Consider the following 24,176-nt stretch of genomic DNA (forward strand, 5'->3'; position numbering starts at 1 on the left):
TGACATGTAATGTGAAACATTTTTAGTTAGAAAATTTTACACATATTCCCGATACATCTCAGAACAAAAATCTTCTTATTAAAAAGATTTTTTTCGGAATCCATATAGTTTTATTTGGTCAAATAATAAGGTGTAAAAATTCAAAAAAATAATTATGCTGAAAAGTACCGTGCGTTCTTTAAGCCATAAAATAATCGGTGTCCATAAGAAGCCGTTGATCTACAGTTTCTCCCGTGTAATTCACGAAAACGGCTATTTTTTAAAGCTGTTAAGATTTTAAACCCCCAAAAAATGTATATTAAAAAAAAAATTTTTTTTCTCATATCTCACAATTTTATTACCAGAGCAACAAAGTCCTGGACCTTAAACCGTACATTTTTATTGCCACAAAAACAGAAATACATTTTCTACTAATTTAAGGAGGCTTGGGCGATTTTAAATTAAATGCTGGCTAGGTCTGAAATTCAGAGATTATATAGATAAAGTTTGCTAGATTTTTTTAGGAAAACAAAATAGGTAGGTCAACACATTTATTTTCGAGAAAATCGCTTGTGAAAATTCGTCAGTTTAACACGTAACCTTACGGAACCCGAAATTCAATAGACTACCGTACCGCAATAAAAAGCTGTGGGCCCACACATTAAATTGGTACATGTACTTGAAAGTATAAAGAATCTATTGTTTAAAAAAAAGAATAGGATCAACACGTTAAATTTTGAGAAAATAGCGAGGAAAACATCGAACATGAGAATTGTTTTGTTCAGTTACTGTGAGTGCGCATGCGCCATAAAAGTTGCAACAGTGCATCAATAAGATGGCGCGCCATTTAAATAGACAGTATACATGAACGCGAGTAATGGTACGTTACGTATACTAGTAATTGAAAAATAATTAATGAAAACTGAAAATAAAATGATATAGATATTAAATAATAACTAATCAAATATAATTAACTTTGTTAGAATCATTTATTTACTGTTCTACAGCATTTGTAACAAACAATATATACACTATTTTCTCTTGTGTAGCTGATCAAAAATATTCTGGATGATTCTTTTGTTGGTGGTAACTCGTGGTTTATTGTTCACATTTTCCCCTAGTAGGAATGTCAAACCGTCTAATCCTCCTGTTTCAATTGCTTTGAGGAGCATTGTTTGATCAATACCAGCCTTAGAAATTTTTGTTTTCATAGCTGGTTTTATGTTCGTTAAATCAGTCATTGAGTTCTTATTGTCTTTGATTTTTTGTAATCTAGCTTTAGTATTTAATATAAATTCAATACTTTTTGTATTTTTAACAATTTCAGATGTGTCAATACAAATCTTATGAATAAGTTTTTGTAAAACTAAAACATCATTCAACGCATTATGTGCGCTCATAACATCACTTTTATCCAAAAAGTCATTGGCTAAATCGACTTGTTTAAATGATCCTTTTTTTGTCTTACGCTCAGTCAATATACTTTTAAATAAAGGCAAAGTATCACAGACTCCTTTCACAAATAGTAATAATTCCTTCAAAAGATTTAAGGATTTTGCTAAAGCAAGTATTCTTGGTACATCAAATTTATCTCCATTGTGAGCTACCAAGATGCATGGTTTTTTTTTCAGTTTCAGGAAGTATAGAAAACTAATAAAAGCTTCCCTAGGTGAAGTTGTTATCACAGCAAACCCATCGACAAACATTTGATCATTACGAATCTGTATCCCAGTAACTTCAGAAGCTTTAACTGACATGGATTTTCTTGGCATTACGTAAATATTGAATGAACTGTTGCCACTGGTTGCTGCAATCTAAAGTAAATAGCAACATTGTTAAATATTGATTTGAAATAAACGTTATTTCAGGGAAAAAAAAATAACCTGAACTATTTCATCAGTCATAGCTAAACCAGTTGTTTCAATGTCGAATACAACAACCTCACAATTGGTCTTATCAACGGTATCTGAAAGAAATAAAGTACAAAAAGTGCAATGCAACGTGCATATAAAAAAAAAAAATTTGAATACCAGTAAGTGGAACTTCGTCTATTAAATCCGATGTATTCAAATATCCACAACCAGATTGGTATGAAACACCTTCGCGATTTTCTTTTTGGCAATTTCTTGATGTTCTTTCTTTCTTCAAAACAAGACGTCTCCTTTTAAAAGAAATTGTTTTTTTCTTCTCGACTTCATAAGTCAGAGTATCTTCTTTTCTTTTACGAAACTTCTTCGTATAATTACCGGGAGATAAATTCAATTTTTCATTGAGTTTTACAATAAAAGTAACTCCAAGATTTTTTTGCGACACAGCTATTGCTACGCGAAAACAATGCGATTCCGACCCGCCGTAAAATAAAGATTTCGAATGTTTTGTTATGACCGTGTTATTAAAAGACTCGTTTACCTGACTAGATGCGCACGGTGCTATTTGTTGAGCATTATTTACATACGGTTCAACTATTTTTTCCAATCGTTCTCTTAAATTCAGATCTGATAAACATTTGCCATCTTTAAAATACTTATATACGTGCGTACCTTCCTCTTGAATAGTACAATATGAACCACACCTTTGGTGTTCTCCGAAAGCATGTGGAATAATATTTTCTAAAGCAATTTTCACCTTTAGCTCATCTCCTTTATTTTGTTTAATTGCTATAGTAAAAGTTTTTGAAAAATATTCTCTGAGTGACGCATTTAATTTCATTTCATACAATTTAGAATTAAAAGTTTTTGCAACATGGTTCAAGTCAGACCATTTTGTAATTGTGTAAGGTGACAGCCGCCTCAGAGCTGCAATGGCAGATGAGTCATCATCACCGATTAGTGTCGTGATTTGGCATCGTTTTTTGACTAGATCTTCATTTTTCAATACTAGCTCTACAACCATATCTGCCTCCATTGCTTTCGAAGAAGCATTGTGATTCTTCTTGCAATCATGACTTTTGGACTCATTTACTTTACACTGTTTACAGTATATATTGCGACAAGTAAAAGCTATAACTTTTTTATTAAAAAATCCAATTAACGACGAGTGACCTGCATAGTTATGTTATTGTTTAATAAATCAGTACTTGAAAGCACGAGAATTTTAGAAAAAGTTTGCTTTTATACCACTAAAACTATTATTTTGGCGGGATCTTTTTGTCCATGCAGCATCGTAGGAAGCAGTTAATTTCGTGATTACTTCATTTTCATCTTTAACTGTCAAACCACTACGAAGGGAAAAAAATGATGAATGATGGGCAGGTACAGGTTTAATAACAAGTACAAAATCAACATTATACACAGTTATGTTTTTGTATACTATCATATATTATACATCAAAATATAGTAAACGGAGTTTTGCAAATAATTTTCTTGTAAATAGTGTAAAAAGTATTTAAAAAATCATATTGATAAGTATTCAATAAATATTAAAAAAATAATTTGTGTATAAATAGAAATGTACAAAATTAATCACATATAATAACAGTGATCGAAGATTTTGCATAAAATGTTAGTGTAAATATTGTATGAATAATGTGTAATAAATCTAGTTTGTAAATAAAATAATAAGTCGATTATTTACAAGTGTAAGGGTGTACAAAAATTCTCACTGGAATGACGAAGCTCAACGATTGTTTTAGTACGAGAGGACTTACTTATTACTTTTGTGTGCAATGGTTGCCAATTTTTCATCTTCTAGGGCTGCAACGGTTGACTCCTTTGCTAAAGATTCAATTTTTTTACCTACGTATCTTTCACTACGTTTCAAGGATTTAGCATCATGAGTGTGACAATTCAAGGCTGATAAATAAGTGTTGATCTTCGTTGCACCAAGACCTGCATCAAGCATTCCTATAAATTTAAATACGCTGTTAAAAAATAGTGAATTTCAATATTGAGTATTGCATCTAACGTTGTATGCTCACCAATGGCTGATTTTAAGTTAGTATCATAGTGACCACGGTTTGATCTCTTTCCAGTGTCTACTTCCACAATAATATCACAAAAATGGCATTTTATGTACCATTTGCTGACTATTCCTTGGAACTTTTCATGCTGCAAATGTCGAAGGGACAACGGCTTGTCACAAGACTTACACCATAAATTTTCTGCCACTGTCTTCTTTTCAATAATTACTCGACCTTCTAAGATTGTTTTCGACTGTTCATCAGAAACCTGTATACAAAAACACGAATTTAACAAGTTTTTATTTTGTAATTAAAATGTTTAATCGAAAAATATTTTGCATTTTCCAATGTTTACAAATTGTACAATAACCTCACTTTTCGAATGTATACGCCTTCCCTGTTTCCCGGCTGTATTTACCAATAGTTTTGCTATGTTCTCTTTTTCTTTTCTTTTAATGAACTTTCCTTTCTTCTTACCCACAACTCCATGTTCTCTCTGAGACATTTTCACTTAATATGTGCTGACAAAAATATACGAGGACGATGACAGATCGGACAGGTTTCAGTCCAACACAAGTGTAGATATAACAGCAGAATAGACAAGAGTGCGGTGTTGCCAGTTTAACAGTGGCAGGGCCGTCAACTGTATACACGGTACCTCGGGAAAACTAATAAATTTTTTAATATCGATTTTCCCAATGACTTTTCCGCGTATTATTGCTATTTTGTTCACACATGTGTATAATCAAAATGATAAAAAAAAAAAATATTACAAAGAATCATTTGTATGACAAGTACCCCACAGGGGCCCCTCAATAGATACGACACCAAACGCCCAAGCCTCCTTAAAAATCTGAAGTAGGATCTTTAAAGATTTCAGAGATTGCTGTGAGGGTACAATAAAAAGCTGATCTCTCACGTAATGGACTCTTAAGTTGTCGATTTTGACGCTGCTGTTTTAATCTCGATAAATTTTCTGCGTCAGTTTCTTGACGCCTCAAATTGCATTCATTAGATACATTTGAAGTTTTCTTTCCAATATACCCTTTTGCGACTATTGGCATGCTTACGACTTTTATGACCCCTAAAGGCTATTTTCAGTCAACTTTGTTAATTTTAATACATTTGTTGGCAAGGAAGTTCGACGTCCGATGGCCCTAAAAAAGACCGGTGAGCTTCTTAATTTAACTCTTTCTTGACTGCAGTTAACAGCAATTGTGACTGCCTGGATACCTCAGGGTGATCTTCTCTGGCCTGCTGTTGAAGATCCAGACTGATCGGGAGAAAAATTACAAAGTCCGAAGCTTTGGAGCTAGTTGTTGGGATCTTTCCCAACTTCTTTCGGTATAACGTCGAAGACGTTGGTGTCGAAAGCACCTTTTTTATTTGCAGATTCAGTTGTTTTGGTGATCTTAGATAGGGAGATCGGTTAGTGATACTGGTCCAGTGGAGGCTGTCCCGTTGGCTCAAGTTTTTTTTTCCTTTATAGCTGTTATAGGTTTGCCCAGCGCAGACCTTGGAGAGGATCAGTGATTCCTGGTTGAATGCTTAGAGTCGAGAGGGTAATATAGAGTCGTCGGTCACCGGGTTTCCCAGCCTTGCGAAGAATAACTCCGCAGGTGACGTCTGCCAGTGAATAGCTGACTTGGTTTAATAGTGCCCGTCTTTAGTTAATATAGTCTTTTAGTTGACGAATCACTTCCGGAAATGGTAATAAAAATGTATTTGTTGGCAAGGTAGTTTACACTAAGGTGGCCCCTAAAAAGAACCGATGAAATTGATGGTTAAGTAGGGAACGTAAATACTTATAATGGCCCTAAAAAGCGCCAGTGGTGAAACTTTCAGGCTATTCTTTATTATTATTCCTGATGATGAAGAGCTGGCTACGGGTTGCTTGATTCTTACCCTGGGAGTCTCGATGTACAGAGACTGTGATAGAGGGAGGTACGCCGCTGACCAAAGAATATCTCGTCTCGGGTCGTTCCCCGGATAACCAACTGCTCAATTGCTCATCTTTAGACGGGAACATGTGGGTAAGCGCGTTGGGGACGCGACTACCAAGAAGGTAGCCGTTGTGGCTTCCCGTGCCCCTCAGAGCTGTTTTCCCTTGCTTACATTTGTAGCCACAAATTTTCTAACTACACCAGGTGGGATGGTGGGACTGCCACACAACTCTGAAGAGTTGGTGCAGATTGTGCTCTGGCTAGATATGTCTCCTGGCATTGTGGCGTGGACGGCATCGGTTGGAATTAATTTTTTTTTTTTTTTGATCGCACTCGCCGAGATTCAGGGTGAAGGGACACTTAAGTCCCTTCCCCTTTAGAGAAGAGTGTCGTCCGTAACCGGGATACCCAGCTGCAGGACTATCACTTGCAATCGTTACACAGCTTGTTGAGCTGCCGAAGCTCGGCTATTCCACTATTGATACGCTCCGGCTTATTATAACCACACTTATTTAATTATGTTGCAGGTAGCTTCGATTTTATGTCGACGCCACCTAGCGGATTTTACTGAACTAAAGTGAAAAGCTGGCGTATTTTTGCAAAACTTTGAGCTCATTTATTGCTATTGTTATTAAATTTTTTGAGATAAAAACTATACTAAAACCATCTAGGAAGTATCATGAATCAGTGTGCAAAATTTCAGCAAAATCGGTTCAGTAGTTTTCGCGGTTAGCGATTACAACGGTTTTAGCGACTTTGCTTTATATATTAGTAAGATTTGTCGTTGTACGTAGAGAACTATCAAAAAAGTTAAGGTAGGAAAAGAAAAAATATGAGGATTTTCTTAGATTTTAGAAAACCGCTTGAAAAGTAAAAATTTTGTTTATTCTAAAATCTATGGGTCACTTCGTTAAAATTTTTATAATAAATAATGATGATCCGCTTGAATCACTTGCACTTCTGTAACTAATGTTTCTAAAATTATTTACAACATACGTCTTCAAGACCTAAAAATTTACAACTAGATAAACTACAGTAGTCTAATATGCAAAAGCATTTTTTTAAACATCAAAATAGTAACAAAGGGTATTTTCTTCAGTTTTGTTTAGTATGTGCTGTACCAAATGAGTAGGTATTTTGGTGCTTATTTTTATCTTGCGGTCAATATCATACTTTGATTTTTTTGGTTCCTTTTTACCAGAGAAAAAAGCTACGTTCTCGTCAAAACATCGCTATACTAGCATCAAATATAAAAAAAAGTACACACACCTACTTGTGATTCCATACAAAACCCAAAAGAGAGCGGTCGATCAATGACATGACGTACTTACAAATGGGTCAGTGCTTGATTCCAACAACAGATTATAGGAAAAATAAACGTGGAACAAAAACACGAGCTGGACATAAACGAGCAATTATAAATATATTATAAGCAGAGCTGCGCAGTAAAAGGTGGTAAAATTCAAACGTCATACTCATTGAACGCGTCAGTACTGACACGCGATATAGATGAAATCAAGTATTATTCTTTGGCTTGACTTTACATGTATAGTGTCGCTTTTTTGTTTTACGCCAGAAAGAACAGATGAGCTATCGAAAAATTTGAACATTGAAAGGGGGAAGCTTGAAGAAACGTTTCTAAAAGCGGAGAGGCCGTTAATATTGTATATCAACCGCAGGAAAAGAGCTTAAGTGCTTTGGCACTTAGGGGATCCTATGCGTATAGAGTAAAGCCTTATTATTGTATTTGGTACTGTTTGTACGGACAATTAGGTGGTAATTTTTTAACTAAATTTTACTTGTACTTATAGTTTCAAGCTAAAAAAAATTGTTCGACGTTAGAGGTAAATCAGACAGGTTCACAAATATTCGATTAGTACAGTATATGCACTTTGCAAACAATAGAAAGCTTACTAACACATCAAATCGTATACGGTGTACTTGATGAAAAAGCATTATGGAGTAATAAAAAATGATGCATCTAATATTACTGTTACTGTTGATTTGATCCTCATTCCAAAATTATTTTGCTTTTTATGTACTTACAACACACAGATACAAATTGATAAACAAAAGACGTTATCACATAATGTAGACTACTGAAAATCCACCTCAAAGAAATATCTTCCTTGAAGCTACCGACCAAAGACTATATATATACTCTAAGGCGTAAATTTATGCATAATTATTAGTTTTCTTGTGACATCTACGGTCGTAGAAGGGCCGTCAAGCCTATGACGCGTTGCTTTCAAATTTGGTCGTGTATTGATTTCTTTGCTACCTGTCCTACGCTGATTGGCTTCTGTTTTGTTTGTATTTGGAAAAACAAATAAAAAGAGGGGAAGTTCGGAAGGGGTTGACAGTGTCGATGGGCGTGTATTTCCTCCCACTTCATGGCCAGGAAATTTTGGTGGTAGGAAATGGGATTCAAAGCACTTCAAGGCACAGCCCTACCACGTCACTGTCTCGCAGTGCGTCAGCTAGACAACACCTCAATTAAAAGTGATCACCGCATTCTACGATTCCGATTCAGACTGACAAAGAAGTTAAGCGCTCAACTCGATATTCATCCGTAAAAAGTGTCCTGTGAAACTCGAGAAACCAAAACTCTCAGCATCCAAAGATTGTCCATTCCAGCCGTGCCCAACTTTATCTAAGGAAGTTCTAGAAGTCATTGTTTGCATCACCAGAATAAAGTTATCAAGTAAGTGCATACCTAAGTCCTCTCTCTTGCAGAACTACATTTATCGCGCTCTTGTTACAACCATCTTGTTTCCTTCTAAATAATGTAATTTTGAATACTAAGAGAGCATATCACTGCACAATAATAACTAAATGCCATCTTTAGACTAATACAAGAAAGTGAATAATTTTTAAATATTTTAATAAAAGAAGAGTTGACATCTGGTGCGCATCTAACCAGGGGAAGCACAAAAAGTCTTGCGGGCTTGTCGACATGTGCTACCGCGTATGAAAACTGACATTTTTTTATTGTCATTTTTTCCTATTATAATTTTTTTTTTCAAGTTGCTTTAACAAAAAGAGAAACAAAAATTTCGTTTTGTTTCTGATAAGCGTGTGTCAAAAAAAGCATTTGAATGAACTCTTACTATTAATGCTGTATTGACAAAGAAAAGCTTAAATTGTGTCATGTGTGAGGACAGTTAACGCAGTATTTTGTATATTGAAGTAATAACTTATGGTAAATATTTTTTAAACATAATCAATCTTCTTTTTGTTGACAAAACTAATGGCAAATTTTTGCAAAAACAGCGCTGACTTTTCTCAACTTAAATTGACGTAGCGCAATAAGCATAACCAAGATTTTTATATTAAAAAGTTTTTTTGTATTAAAAAAAAAAATTTTTGTTATTTGCATTCCAATAATGTCGTTAAAAACTTTTTAAAAAGTTTTTCCACTATTTTAGATTAATCATCAAATAGAAATTTAAAAAAAGACACTTTGTACTAAAAAACTTAGGATTAAAATTTACAATAGTTTTCTGTTTAAAAAATTTAATAATCCAATTTTACTCACATTTATGTAATTTTCGGCTTAAAGCGCTCATGACATTATAAAACTTATTTAGTGCGCTCCATTCTTTTTATTTAAGGTATTTTCCAAAACCTGTTGAATTGAAATTACGAGCAAAATAATGATAAAAATTAAAAAATAGTTAGTCATAAGTAGTTTTACTATTTTTATTGTATCTGTGGCCTAGAAAGTTGAACAGGCTCTTCTCAAAACAAATGTCAATAGAGCAATGGGCAAGAACTTGAAGTTTCTGTATATGACGTTTGAGAAACAGTAGGTATGATAAATAATAGTTAAAGAACGCTCCAAAAATAAAAAATTTCATTAAATTTGTCTAATTTTCGCTTAGCTTCGATTTCAAATGGCTTACGACTATTAACTCACATCACTTATTGACATCATAAAAAAAAAAGAATTTCAAAATTGTTTTTTAATTTTTATTGTCCTTTTCAACAACTTTTCACGATATGCTAACGCATAAATATGGTAAAAAATGGCAAAAAATGCCTAGAAATTAATTAAAAATTTAAAGGTAATGTATATGAAAAATTATGTGCCGCAACCTAATGTATACTATCAAAGCATTTTTGTTTTTTAAAGATTTCTTCAACAAAATCTACATGTTTCCGTATCAATTTTTATTCCTATTCGAAACGCGTCTTCCACGTTTTTTTGTATCTTATGTAATTCAAATCATGGAATAATAATAGTAATGAACATTTGTTTTACTATTTGTTACTAGTTGTTCTTACGTCAAATAGTATCGCTTTTATTAACTCGTATAAAGTACACATATGTTATGATCTCTTCAATTATATGAGGAAACATTTAAATTCTTCTTATACATTTTTAGCTCAAAATGATGAAGCTGATAACCAGCCTCGTTATAATATTGGCCGGTGTTTTATTCATGCCATGCGATGCAACAAAAAACATGGAAAGTCAAGTTTCGGTAATTTTGGCTGTACAAAATATCTATAAGACCACCAGCATAGGAATCATTTATAGGAGCAATGAAGGTGAGCGAAAGTAAAGCGCTTATTAAAACGATATTAATTTTTAATTACAAAAATTTTTTTCTTGAATCTACAGATATACATTCGGTGGTTAACATGGTTAAAGAATTTTCGCGTAAAATGGTATATTCCGTAGCTTCAACTATATCAGATCTTCCAGCGAAGTACCCAAAATTAAGAAATTACTCAAAAACCCTTTTTGTGGTGTTTTTAAATACTGACAATGATTTCGAAAAATTTACACACTTCTCGAAGGATCACAATCTATCGCCTCACGTATGGCTGTTGTTATTACGGCCTGCCGTTACTGAAGAGATTCATAGCACTTGTCGATATCCACAAAAGAATTACCTTCACTTGAATTTAAAAAGTGAAGTTCTGATAAAATGTGGAAATAATAAATACCTTTGGGAATGGTTCGCTGTCGGCTCCCAGAATGAATTACAAGTTAATAAATTATTCGAGTGGAGCAAGGAGAAAGGATTAACTACCCTCGATAAGCGATCTTTAGTTCAGAGACGAAGGAATTTAAGCGGGGCGTCGGTTAAAATGACTGATGAGGTAAAAAATTAGTTCAACAAAACTTTGGTATATTTTGAATTAACACAACCATTTCATAAGAATTAATTAATTATATTTTGGTATGATTTGTAGCCTTCAACTTTTAGTTTTAAAATAGTTAAAGATTTTGCACTAAGCACAGGATTATCATATACGTATGAGAACTTTTCCCATATCAAAAGGGAATCAAACAAAAGTATCAAAAGCACGTCAATTAATTCCACCAAATTTTTAAATGAAAGTATAATTTTTCCTTCTAAGTTTTTAACCAACAAAAATCTAGATAAGTTTGATATAACATTTGAAATCATGGATTACCGAGACACAATATGGTATAAATTACCAGGAACCCAGGAGGTTCCATGGAAAGCTTACTTCGAGGTAAAAAATTTCGATTGTAAAATATTCATGACTTGATTTCTTTATAACTTTTTATATTATTTTTGTTAAACAGGTTTTCAACAAGCGGCTTTGGATTTTTTTGATCATACTCGTAGCTATTTCATCAATTCTATTTAGCATAATTTTAGTATTACATAATGATAGAAGAGGATTTGTTCATAAACTGTCGGACAGTTTTTTGAACGTATGGAGAATGTTTGTCCATCAGGAATTCACAGGTAAACTGTTATGAAAGGTTCCTTTTAAATATATAGCAAAAAGATTAATATTAGGAAAGGTTAATGTGAGGTAATTGACGCATTTTTCACTATTAACCCATTCGATTTTTTTTTTATTGTTCAGATCACCGTTTTTACTAATATTTTATTTTCTGTTTACCGTGAGGCACATATCATTGCATCTTCTGATGTTTTTTTTTCAAATAATATATAATGTCAAACTCCTTCCTGAATGTAGTTTTTCAATGTAGTTACGAATACATGCACTACTGTTGAATTATTTATACTTAATTATACGTTATTTTATCATTTGCACATATGTAACAGATCGATATGGATACAATTAGTGTTATAGAATCTAAATGTATGACTCTCAGTGGTGTATTTAGTTATTATATAATGTTGTATTCAATTATTATTCAAAACATCATTTAAAAGTAATAAGAATCATAAATCGTTATATTTAAAAATCATTATCAAGCTTTGTTTATTAATATTTTTTCAATGAGCGAATGCTTGGCATATCTATGTTTAGCTCTACACGAAAAGCATACAGTATCAAACCAAACCTTGTTAAAATTATTATTGCGTCTTTTAAAAAGTTTAAGTTATCAATGGCAGCGATTAACTTTTTTCTGATACAAAGCATTTTAATTTTAGAAAAATAAGTCAAATGTACTGATTTTAATGTACTCAGCATTGGCTGCATTGGCAGCGTTGAATACGTATGACTTTAAGATTTATATGAGTAAATATACAAAAGATTTTTCAAGTTTGTTTCCCGATTTTTAATAGCAATTTTTATGGTCGCAATATTATGTGTCACGAGAGATTACTGCAGTATACTCTAATCTTCCATTCTTTTAAGTTTCAAGGAGTTTTGTTATTATTTTCTCAAGGACGTTGGCTAGCTAATGTATTTTTGGGTAGGTAACTACATTTCTGATACCTTGAATAAAATAGACAAGCACAGTAGAATACCAACCTATGGAGTAATTTTAAAAGGAATTTTAATCATTTTAATGTTTTAATCTTTTAAAAGTGTTATATTATGCATGGATCAAAACTTTACATGAATACACCTTAAATAGTTTTTTACCAGTCCTGTGACTGTCGTTTTGTAGACATGCATTTTTTACGTTATAGTTTTTAATGATGATTCGGCAGCTGTCTCATAAAAGTCTATGTTAAACACAATTTTTCATCGTGTTATTTCTCAATATTTGATAGTATGACACATAAACGCTAAAGAAAAGTATAAGTGGATTCGGAATAGTCTAAATCTTACTATTCTTGATTTTCATGAGATTCTGTTATTATTTTATATGAGTAGGCAACGTTCATAATTAGCAATAAAATGTATAAGTATATCGTGCTTAAAAAATTTCAACAGTCAATGAGAATAATCAAAGTATTTTGAATGTGGATAATTTTAAAAACTGTCTAAGTTCTATCCATCGATTACATAATAAATCATTCAATTTTTTTAAATGATAGGTGTTTTCTTTAAATTTCGAAAATTTCAAAAATTTCTATGAATAATTATTCTGTAAACTGTACCTATATAGGTACATAAAATTACCACATACATATGTAGACAAACTAGGATGTCTAGGAAGGGCTGAGCTCTTTCCCCGTAACATCACATCACCATCTAATGCAACGTATTTGCCACATGAGGATCAATGTATGCTAACTAGGGTGCTTACGTTAAAAATTTCCGATCGAAGTTTTTCAATATTTCACTGGCTCATATCTTCTTAAAAATTTATACTTCATCTATTTTATTTTTAAGTTTTTGCGCCGTTTGGTGATGCCGAAAAAAAGAAAGAAAGAGAGAGCAAGCGATAGCTATACTAGACGGACAGATATTCGCGACCCCTACAGCGTAAAGACCTCGTGTTGTAGGAGCCACGAATATCTGTTTGTCTTATGTACATAAGAAACTTTGCTTCAAAGAAGATTTTTCGAGTTGAAACATTTTTATTATTTAAATGAGTTTAACATTTATCTGAAATATGAAGTAATAATCCTCATTCTTCCAACCAAAGTGATTTTTTAACCATTACAAATCCAAGTGCAAGATTTCAATATATTTTACAATTAATTTTTATACCTAAAAACTAAAAGGTTTGAGTCCCTCAAGCCTGGTGCTTGCTCGATTAAGTATGGAAACTACTCTTTCCTACCTCGGCCGTTTCGATTTTTGCCCTCGATAGAAAAACCAGTGTTTAACACACAAGTACCATCCATCTAGAGCTATATTAGGTCCCTTGAGCCTGCTTCGGAAGAACATCGAGCAGCAAAATAGCCCCAGGGGTGATGCCATTTTTGTGACGAAACTACTATTTCTGTTCCATAGGGAGCAAAGTAAGTAGCAGACACACTGGATTTTTCGCTGTTTTTAAGAAAAACAATATTTTTGCAACTTCTGTACTGAGACCAATTGCGCTCTTCAAGCACCCAAATCGTACTTGGTGACCTAGGTGCACAATGCACTGAATTTTTTCGTGGATTTTTATTACACATGTTTTTTTTTCTTATGTTTGGAAAAATTTACCCTCCAAAGTTTTACTTACATATTTGAAAAATACGTATCAAGCTCTATTGTGTACATGAGAATAAACTTTTTATTGAAAATAATAGTGGTTTCGTCACACAAGCTTTATCACAACAGGGGTATTTTGTGGACCGTAGGATAGCCCCAGTTGCAGGGTGGTAATAGCGAATGCTATTTTGTCTACATTATCATGAGACGGACGCAAGGATATCCAATATATAAGATGTGTGTAGTATACTTTTTTTCTTGATCTTCCTTAAAAGTCCCCAGAAGCGCGAAAAGTACTGACTTGAAAGTACTTGAAAAAATTATTTGAATTTGAGGAAAACCATAATACTCACTCACGAAATTCAAACGTTTGGGTGTTTACTTTACTTTTATAAATGCAAACATTTAGATTTTGCATGATTTTTGAGAAATTTTTAAATTATTGATAATAATTCAAGTTCGCAAAATTTATGACTTCGTCTCTGTATAACCATAATACACTATAAAATATAATGGAGAACTGTAGTTATTAAAGAGCTTATACAATAGGATTGCCTGACTATACTTAGATTCTTTTAAAATTTACAGATGTACAATTCAATTCCGTATCATCAAAGATGGCCAGACTATCTCTATATCTGACAACATTTATTATTATATCAATGTACGCAGGCTGTTTCACAAGCTTCGCTACAGTTTCAATACCACACATTCCATTTAAAAATGCGAGGGGATTTCTAGAGGACAAAACTTACCAATTGATCATTAAAAAAAACTCTGACACATTGACGCTTTTCTCGGTAATTTAATGAAGTTTCAACCAAACAAAAAATTTCCATGAAATCTTAAAACTTCATCTTATGACATTGTTTTAGAGCACGGAGAACAATATAAATGATGAGCTAAAATTGTTTTTGAAGGATAAGAATAGTCTACCAATAACTTATGAAGATGCTTTACAGCAGGTAATTTACAATATTCAGTTTGTGTTACTAATTTTTTTTAATATTTAACAATGTATCATCTTTAAGAATAGCATCAAAAGTTGTTTTTGACACATATACTAATTTGTAAATTTTATCCAAAATGGTGTCAAAAGTATTTGTCAAAGGATAGTTTTTTACATTCTACTAAAGAACATTATTTTTGGCTCCAAGAAAAATTTTACAAAAGTCATTAAAAATGGTAGTTTTCCTACGAGTTTGAAAAGTCTCTGTTTGCGAACCGAGAGGTTTGCGGCCCGAGCCGAAGGCGAGGTCCGTAACGAGGTTCGTAAAGGAGACTTTTCGAACGAGTTCCGGAAAACTGCTTTTTCGCTCGAGGAAGTACCAGCCTCCCAAAACCACCCGAGGGCGGAAAATATCTTAAACATTTAACTCAAAAAATAATACTACGAAGACGTTATTGTATGTTACAACAAAAGTTACTGCAGCCTATTATACCAATAAATCAATATGCGTGTAATAGTGTATGTGTGTGTGATTGTGTACGCGTCCGCGTGAGTGAAAGTGCTAATCTATTTACAGGCAGGCATACTAAATTAGAGCAATTTTAAAAAGTTCTTGAAAGCTTAAAAGATTAAATAAATTTAATTTATTATACCTCAGTGCACGAATAATTTCAAGTGTTTTTTAAATTTTAGGTATGCAATGAAAGGGTAGTTTACTATACATTCGACACATCACGATATCCAGTAATTTTTAAGGACCGTTGCAAAATCTTAGCTATGCCACTACGCAATATTAGAAAAAAAGGTATTGCTCTCAACAAAGAAGATCCACTTCTTGAATTTTTAAATCATCAGTAAGTATTAAAAATTTAGAAAAAATTATTGTCTCGGAAAATTAACAAAATTTTTTTTCAGCATTCTGAAGTACAGAGAGAGTGGATTAATATTTCGGAAGAGAAAAGAAAGTCTTGACACTGATCGCATTTTAAAAAAAGTTTCATTTGCATCATTCGGTATGACTGAGGTCGCGCCATTGTTTGTATTTTTAATGAGTGGATTTGTTCTTAGCTTTATCATATTTTTGTATGAAAAATGTCACAGACGTATTGTACTGTATTTTATAAGAAAACCATGTAGGAGGATCAAGAAAATTAGGAAACCAAAAAAAACGAACCGTTTGTACAACGATGGAAAGCCTTTTTCAATTTATTCTCAGTACAGGGAGCGACAGCCACGCCCCTTGTGGCCTTACACCCCATAAAAAATTACCGTAATACGGTAAATCACAAAATAGTACATAACATCCACTACAGCACAAAGTACAAATATAAGCGCTCAAAGTGAATGCTCGGTTGTAGTCCGAGTCGTATATATTTTTTTTCTTACCAAGGGTGTTTACTTAATCACTTTGTATCCGGAGAAAGCAAGAAACTTTTCTGCCCGTGGGTCCAAAGTGATCATAAGGGCGCAAAGCGGTCAATGAAGTTAGTACCTATGAAATGAAAATAAATGTCAAGATGGTGTACTTTTGATAGGAACATTTTGTAACAAACTTAATGAATAAGCTGTTAATAAGATGTACACAAGTAAAAATTAACAAAAAGTAATCACAAATAGAAAATCAGAATTCTCGTACCATCAGTGCAAAGAAAAAAAATCTCGCCTTAAGATCAGCAGTTTTAGTATAATAGTACCCAACGTACAGACAGTGTTTTTCTTTGCAAAGACCTTCCTAAAATTTTGGTAATTTTTTTGTAGTAATTAAAAGAGTGTCATGACTTTTTTTTAAAATTTTGATACGAAGCGAAACATCGCGATAACTTTCTCAAAATTTATTCTTGAAATGCGGGACTGTAACCTAAAACTTTGAATAGAATACCTATAATTGTTATATTGTTCATAATTAAACTGATCAGATAATTGCTATGTAAATCAATGAAATGATTTAACTTATGAGCTAAGAATTAGAAAAATGTACTGTCAATAAACAATGGCAAAATATATTGAATTCTTTATTGTTCGTTTAATTGTTGTCATACTTTGAAATGTTGTTTTAAAGATAGACTGTTTTTGTATTTTACTAGAAATTACGGCGTTAACTATGAAATTACTAGCGGCCCTCCGTCTCGGCTTCGCCCGAGACTTACTAAATAGAATACCGTAGTGTGTTGACATGTAATGTGAAACGTTTTCAGTTAAAAATTTTACATATATTCCTGACACTTCTCAGAACAAAAATCTTTTTACTAAAAATATACTTGTTCGGAATCCATACAATTAATGTAGTCAAATAATAAGCTGTAAGAATTAAAAAAAATAAAATTATTCTGAAAAGAACCATGCATTTCTTATGCCATTAAATAATCGTTGGCCATAAGGGGCCGTTGATTTGCAGTTTCTTCCGTATAATTTACAAAAAGGGCTATTTTTCAAAGCTGTTAAGATTAAAAACTCACAAATAATTAACTTAAAAAAAAATTTGTTTTCTCTAACTCACAATTTTATTACTACAAAAATAAAGTCCTGGAGCTAAATCTTTACATTTTTCATCGCCAGAAAAATATAAATGCATTTTCTACTTATTCAAAAATCTGAAAGATTCAAGAGATAACTGTGAGGGTACAATGAAAAGCTGATCTCTTACGTAATAGATTCTTTATTTGGCGATTTTGACGCTGCTGTTCCAATCTCAATAAATTTTTTGCGTCAGGTTCTTGACGCCCAAGTAAAATTGTATTTATTAGATACATTTGAAGTTTTCCTTCCAATTTACCCTCTTGCGACTTTTGGCATGCTTAAGACTTTTGTGACCCCTAAAGGCTAGTTTCTGTCAACTTTATTAAGTTTTAATATATTTTTTATCAATGTAGTTCGACGTCCGATGGCCCCGAAAATGACCGGTGAGCTTCTCAAGTACCGTTGGAGACTATTCCGTTGGCTCAAGTTTTTTTCCCTTCATAGCTGTTAGGTTCGCCCAGCGCAAACCTTGGAGAGGATCGATGATTCCTGGTTAAATGCTTAGAGTTGAGAGGGTAACATAGGGTCGTCGGTCACTGAGATTCCCAGCCTTACGAAGAACAAATCTGCTTGTGACGACTGCCAGTAAATGACCGACTTGGTTTAATAGTGGCCGTCTTTATTTAACATAGTCTTTTAGTTGACAAATCGCTTCCAAAAATGGTAGAAAAAATGTATTTGTTGGCAAAGTAGTTTAAACTTAGGTGGCTCTTACAAGAACCGATGAGATTTATGGTTTAGTAGGGAACGTAAATACTGATAATAGCCCTGAAAAGGGCCAGTGGTGAAACTTCGAGCTATTCCTTATGATTGTTCTTGATGAAGAGCTGGCTACAGGTAGCTTGACTCTGACTCTCGAAGTTTCTGTCTACGGAGACCGTGATGGAGAGAGGTACGCCGCTGACCAAAGAATATCTTATCTTCGGGTCGTTCCCTGGATAATAAACCGCTCATCGTTAATCGGGAAAATTGGTCTAGAGAGTACCTTCTCTGTGGGTATGCCGTTGGGAACGACCACTAAAAAAGAAACTGATGTGGCTGCTCCTGCTCCTCAGGGCTATTTTCTCTGGATTAAATTTATAGTTTTTTTTTTTTTTTATTCATCATCGCTCTTAGGCTCAGACATGGCATTCTTTTACACAAGCATAGTGTTAATTAGCCACCGGTGCACCTGAGTTATGAGCAGATGTGTATATACATATATCAACATCTGGATCAACTCCTATGTCACACCTATGATCACGTTGACGAAGCGTCAGAGAAACAGTTCATCGACCTTCAAGAATCAAGAGCACAGGCAAAATGGTGAGACCCGAACGGTGACCAAGCGGTCATCCATCCGAGTTCTAACCGCGCCAAATGCAGCTTAACCTCGGAGATCGATGGAACTGCAACTCTACCGTTGCGCCACCACGACCACTGTACATTTATAGTTGAAAATTTTCTGACGGCACCAGGTCAAATGGTTGAGCGGCTACAAAACGGCCAAAGTGTTGAAGCACGTTGTGCTCTGGCCATACACGTTTCCTGGTATGTCGCCAGAGATGTCATCGAGGATAATTTTTTATTGGTGGCACTCGTCGATCCTGGAGGTTCTGGGTGGATGTAGACCTAAGTCACTTGCCCGATGGGGAAGAGTGTCGTCGATTACTGGTATACCCAGCTGCACGGTTATCATCTACATTCTCGATGCAACTCGATGATCTACTGGTAGGCGAATCGCCGAATACTTAAATCTGTAAGACTAGACGAATAGAAAATCCCCTGAAATAAAAAGTTGATGTTCGAAGGGTCGTTTTTGATATTATACGTAATTCAATGCGTAGATTACGATAAAAACACTTAGAACATTGAAAACTCTTTTGGGAGCCGTAAAAACAGCGTTTAAAACTTATTTTGCTAATATCTCGTAAACGGTAGAAGATCGAACGAAAATAAAAATACCAGCGGAAAATTTCCTACCGATTTGGTATTTTACTTTTGTTCGGTCTTGCTGAAAATTTCGCGGTAAAAATTATTGAAGGTATTTTTTCCTCAATGCTATAGGAGAAAGTGAGACAGGAGATACACTGTACGTGTGTCGAAGCCGATCAGCCGGAGAGTCGTGGAGAAGGGGGAGAGGATCAGAGCTCTATAGCTATAGCTATATATGTATGCTTGAGGCGTCTTTAGATCGACTGACGGCCGAAATTTGATTTTTGGCTTTTCAGTGTGAAAATTTCCAAGTCCTACGATTGCATTGATAACGGAAAAAAAAATTGTTCCCTCCAAATTTTTTTTTTTTACGTTTTCAACAATTTTGTATCAAATGAACATAATCAATTTTCTTTTTTTTTTTTTTTTTTTTTTTTAATATATTTGCTTATCGCTATGAGGTAATTACTTAAAAAATTACCCTGAAATTGTTGCGTGAAAGTGTACTATATAACTTACAAAACTGTAATAAAAGAATTAGTATGTAAAACTGTTTTATTTATTAACAAATTAATTTGTATCAAAAATACATCCAACATGAATACACTATATTAATTGGAGTCAATCACTTTCAAAATTATAGACGCTATCATCTACTGTATGAGGAATGTTATTATGGTGAGGGGAATCGGTATCGTAATCTTGATAATTGACAACTGCCTCAATCGTATCATCAAACAAGTCATATTTATGGATTTGTTGCCTAATGGTAGAGGCATTCTCGCAACTATCTCCGTTACACATTTTGCATACTCGTGTACAGAGCAAACCTGCTTTTTTACACGTGCATTGTTACGACTGACAATTTGAACGACAAGCGCAGGAAATCTGTTAAGGAAAAAAAGTATATTGTTTATCTAGACACAGATAATGAATAAAGAAATAATATACCATTGCAATGCTTACCTGACGCAAGAGTTCGTCGGGAGCAGGCGTTTGCGTGGTCAATACGGGGAATAAGATATTTTTTGCGTTTTTCCACCCCCATTGTGTGGGCTCCATTGACTTTCCTAGCCAAGCTTGCACTTGTAAATAAACACGTTTCACATGCTGTTTGAGAGCATCCCATTTGAGCTGCAGTGGTAAGTATTTTTTTTTTTTTCAAATTCGTCGATTTCACCTTCATTCAAAATACACTTGTGGAATATATTGGTGTCACAAGACAATTTATAAAAGAGTACAATTTTTCTGCCTTTTCCCTTATCGATATCAATTTCCATACCCAACCGTTTCTTCAGTCGATCGAAAAAAATAGAGCAACTGACCGTTTCTTCGCCAATAACACAATTAATTTCATCCATATCGAATCAAAAGCGACCGCTAGTTTTCATACAGTGACAAACCTTGTCCACTATTGTATCAATTTTTTTCGAATCATTGCAAAGTTGTGACAAACCACTTGCTATTTTCGAAGACAAAAACTTGTTCTTACATTTTTTGTAAAATCGACACTCTTGATTGGGATCACGACTGAGAAATCGTGTCAGGATCCTCCTGTCCTCTGCAACATCACTTTTGGCTCTTAAACGTGAGTAATATGACAAGCAGTCATCTGTGACTATTTGTACACAGTCTTGCTTTCCATATGCAGGTTGTGCACAAATGAAGCAGTTGTTTACGAAGTCGAAGCCTTCTTCTTGCACCATAAAGTCATCATGGTCTATCACATCCTCCATTGACATTTGTGACGTACCAGAGCTATCGCAGTTTGATGCTTCAATCACTGTTTCACTGCTGATCGTTTTCCTCTTTTTAGATGGTGGGACATGTCGTTTTCTTGCCCAAACCAGTCTGCAGTTTTCGTGCACAGTTATACATGTATTTCCTGTAAAATTATTAATAAACATAAAAAAGGCTTTTGTCATGTCTACGGCCTTATCACTGGTACACTAGATAATTGTTTTTTATTTTACCTTCCCACTTCTGCCAGTCATTCTCTTGTCTGGATTTGCTTTTCTTGATAAAATTGTTGACTTGCTTTTCTTTAATCACGGTTGTTTTATCAGCAGGTAAGAGAGGCTTATCGCATAACAGACACATTTCTGCATCCATCGTGGAATCCATGCTTCTAAGATTAAAGTTACAGAAAGACCATGTATTTTATCGTTTAAAAACGAAACTATTTGAGATGAAACAAAAAACACGACACATTAACAGCATAAATAGTTTAAAACTATAATTCTAACTATATTAAAACCAAGAAGTATAATTATTACTATTTGAATAAAACGTTCATAGCACCTATACATACATCAATAAGTATAACAGAGTGAGGATGAAATTGACGACTGATAAGTAAACATTCATGGTGTACACAGTGCTCAATCCATAGATGGTTACAATAATAATAGACAGATAAGTATAAGTAAGGTCACTCCAGAGATTAAAACTTCAACAAATCATCTAATATTGGTGTGCACTCTTTCCTGAATTTATATTTATATATACGGAATTTGATATATACCTGTTCTTCAATGCAATAACTTTTGAGTGGTTTTTGGCGCAAACAATGTTACTTTATTTTATTCAAACGTTACCGTCTAACGAGATTAAAAGTATATAACGACTCCGACTATTTTCATTAGTGTATATATCTATATACATGCGAGGAGCAGCCGACGATCGTTGGAGCACACAACTACTTATTCCCGCGCTCTCTCTCACTTTCTCCTATACTTAGCATTAAGAAAAAAATACCTTCAATAATGTTTACCTCGAAATTTTCAGCGAGACCGAACAAAAGTAAAATACCAAATCGTTAGGAAATTTTCCGCTCTACACCCTGTTATTTTTTTTTTGTTCGATCTTTTACCATTTATGAGATATTAGCAAAATAATTTTTAAACGCTGTTTTTACGGCTCCCAAGAGAGTTTTCAATGTTCTAAGTGTTTTTATCGTAATCTACGCATTGAATTACGTATAATATCAAAAACGAGCCTTCGAGCATCAACTTTTTATTTTAGGGGATTTTCTATTTGTCTCAGACGCTTCGGCCCATTATAACTACATATATTTAATTTTGTTGCAGGTAGCTTCGAGCTTATGTCGACGCCACCTAGTGGATCCTACTAAACTGAAATGAAAAGCAGGTGGATTTTTGCAAAACCTTGAGCTTATTTATTGCTATTGTTATTAACTGTTTTAAGATAAGAACCATACTAAAACCGTCTAGGAAGTGTTAAGAATTGGTACGTAAAATTTCAGCAAAATCGGTTCAGTAGTTCTCGCGGTTAGCGATTACAACGGTTTTAGCGACTTTGCTTTATATGTTAGTAAGATATTTTGGATCATGTTAAAACAATAAAAAAAATAATGGTGCTTATTCTACCAAGGCAAGCACAACTAGTTCCACGGGTCTGGTGATAACCCTGTTGACATGCCGCTCCAAATGCGAAGATAATCATAGCAACTAACTTTTTTACGTTACATTTGTGGGTAAACTATCAAACCGTAATAAAACTATTTTATCAAACTCCAGGAATTTTCAATCCAAATCATAAGGGGCTGACATTACAGTTAGTTTTTCGTTTATTATGTGCCAAGAAATATGAAAATCATCATTCGGAGAAAAAATAAAATTTTTTTCATTTTGAAAATTAAAACTGTCTCTAACAATCAATTGCTAACAAAAAAAGTCAAACACCTTTGCTTACCGAATTCAGGGATCCAAGTGCATCAAATAGAAAAAAATGTATCCATAGACCTTTATTAGCCACGGATATTTATTAGCAAAACCTACACATGCGTGCCTAAACGTGTGGAAGCTGCATGCGAGAAAAAACTAGGCACTTAAACAATGATGCTAGAATATTAATGTAATATTGACGTTTGTCTGAATTACAATTGATTAAGGCACAGTAAAACAAACGGTAAACCTTGCTATGAGCTGGTACTACTAGATTAAATGAAAAAGTAGACTTATAATGTACTGTATGAATATATATATATACTTATATACTTTATAGGTAACTTAAAAGTAAATATTTTAACATTTAAAAATGGTGGTTTTTGTTAATATTCTAATTTTTTATTTTTTTTTTAATTATGTCTTGAGTAGATAGAAAGTTTGATGTATTTCTTTAACTATTTAATTACTATGTAAAGTCTTGCAAATAAAAATTTTTGCTGGAGCTTTTTTTTGTAGCAACAATGTCTTAGCTGCATCGAATGAAGTAAAGCCTGTGATCAAAATTTTCATCTTTCCATTAATGTGATTAAAACTATAAAGTCTCAAACTGCTTGGGTTGATTATTCGTAAAAAAATAGATAAAATCAAAGAATAACATCATTTATTATTTCTATTTCTACATTTTTTTTGTCAGCTGTCACCATGAATCATCTGATATTTTTAATGTTGATCAAAGTCTATTCATGAACAATTGGCTGATTTTTTAGAGGGACAAATATACACAAGAAATTGTCTGAGTCAAACCACGCGTCAACCTTATCCACATCATACTTTTCTGGAATGTTAAAGCTGAAGGTAGTTTCTGAGAAAGCGTTTTTGTCCACGCCATCTTTAACATTCTTGATGCCCGTTACAATAACGGATTTACCTTTGACCTAAAAATTGAACATATTTTTCTTATTAATATATTTTTTCTAATAAAAAAGGTACATACATATAAGTTACAT

The 24,176-nt window shown here is 33.5% G+C and overlaps 1 protein-coding gene across 1 annotated transcript; it reads right to left on the reverse strand.

Moving 5' to 3' along the window:
- Positions 1-1,010: 1,010 nt before the first annotated feature.
- Positions 1,011-4,382, reverse strand: LOC149373891 (uncharacterized). The gene is made up of 9 exons (XM_089595442.1): positions 4,296-4,382; positions 3,896-4,145; positions 3,626-3,821; positions 3,096-3,196; positions 2,520-3,020; positions 2,010-2,474; positions 1,863-1,945; positions 1,448-1,793; positions 1,011-1,255 (listed from the first exon to the last, which is right to left on the reverse strand). Exons 1-9 carry the CDS (start codon positions 4,380-4,382, stop codon positions 1,011-1,013), a joined length of 2,274 nt encoding a protein of 757 aa, XP_089451568.1.
- Positions 4,383-24,176: the final 19,794 nt, after the last annotated feature.

The sequence above is a fragment of the Copidosoma floridanum genome, unplaced genomic scaffold (genome assembly GCF_036245765.1).
Source record: "Copidosoma floridanum isolate Cflo_tuat_1 unplaced genomic scaffold, Cflo_Japanese_pri ptg000025l, whole genome shotgun sequence".
Taxonomy (NCBI): Eukaryota; Metazoa; Arthropoda; class Insecta; order Hymenoptera; family Encyrtidae; genus Copidosoma; species Copidosoma floridanum.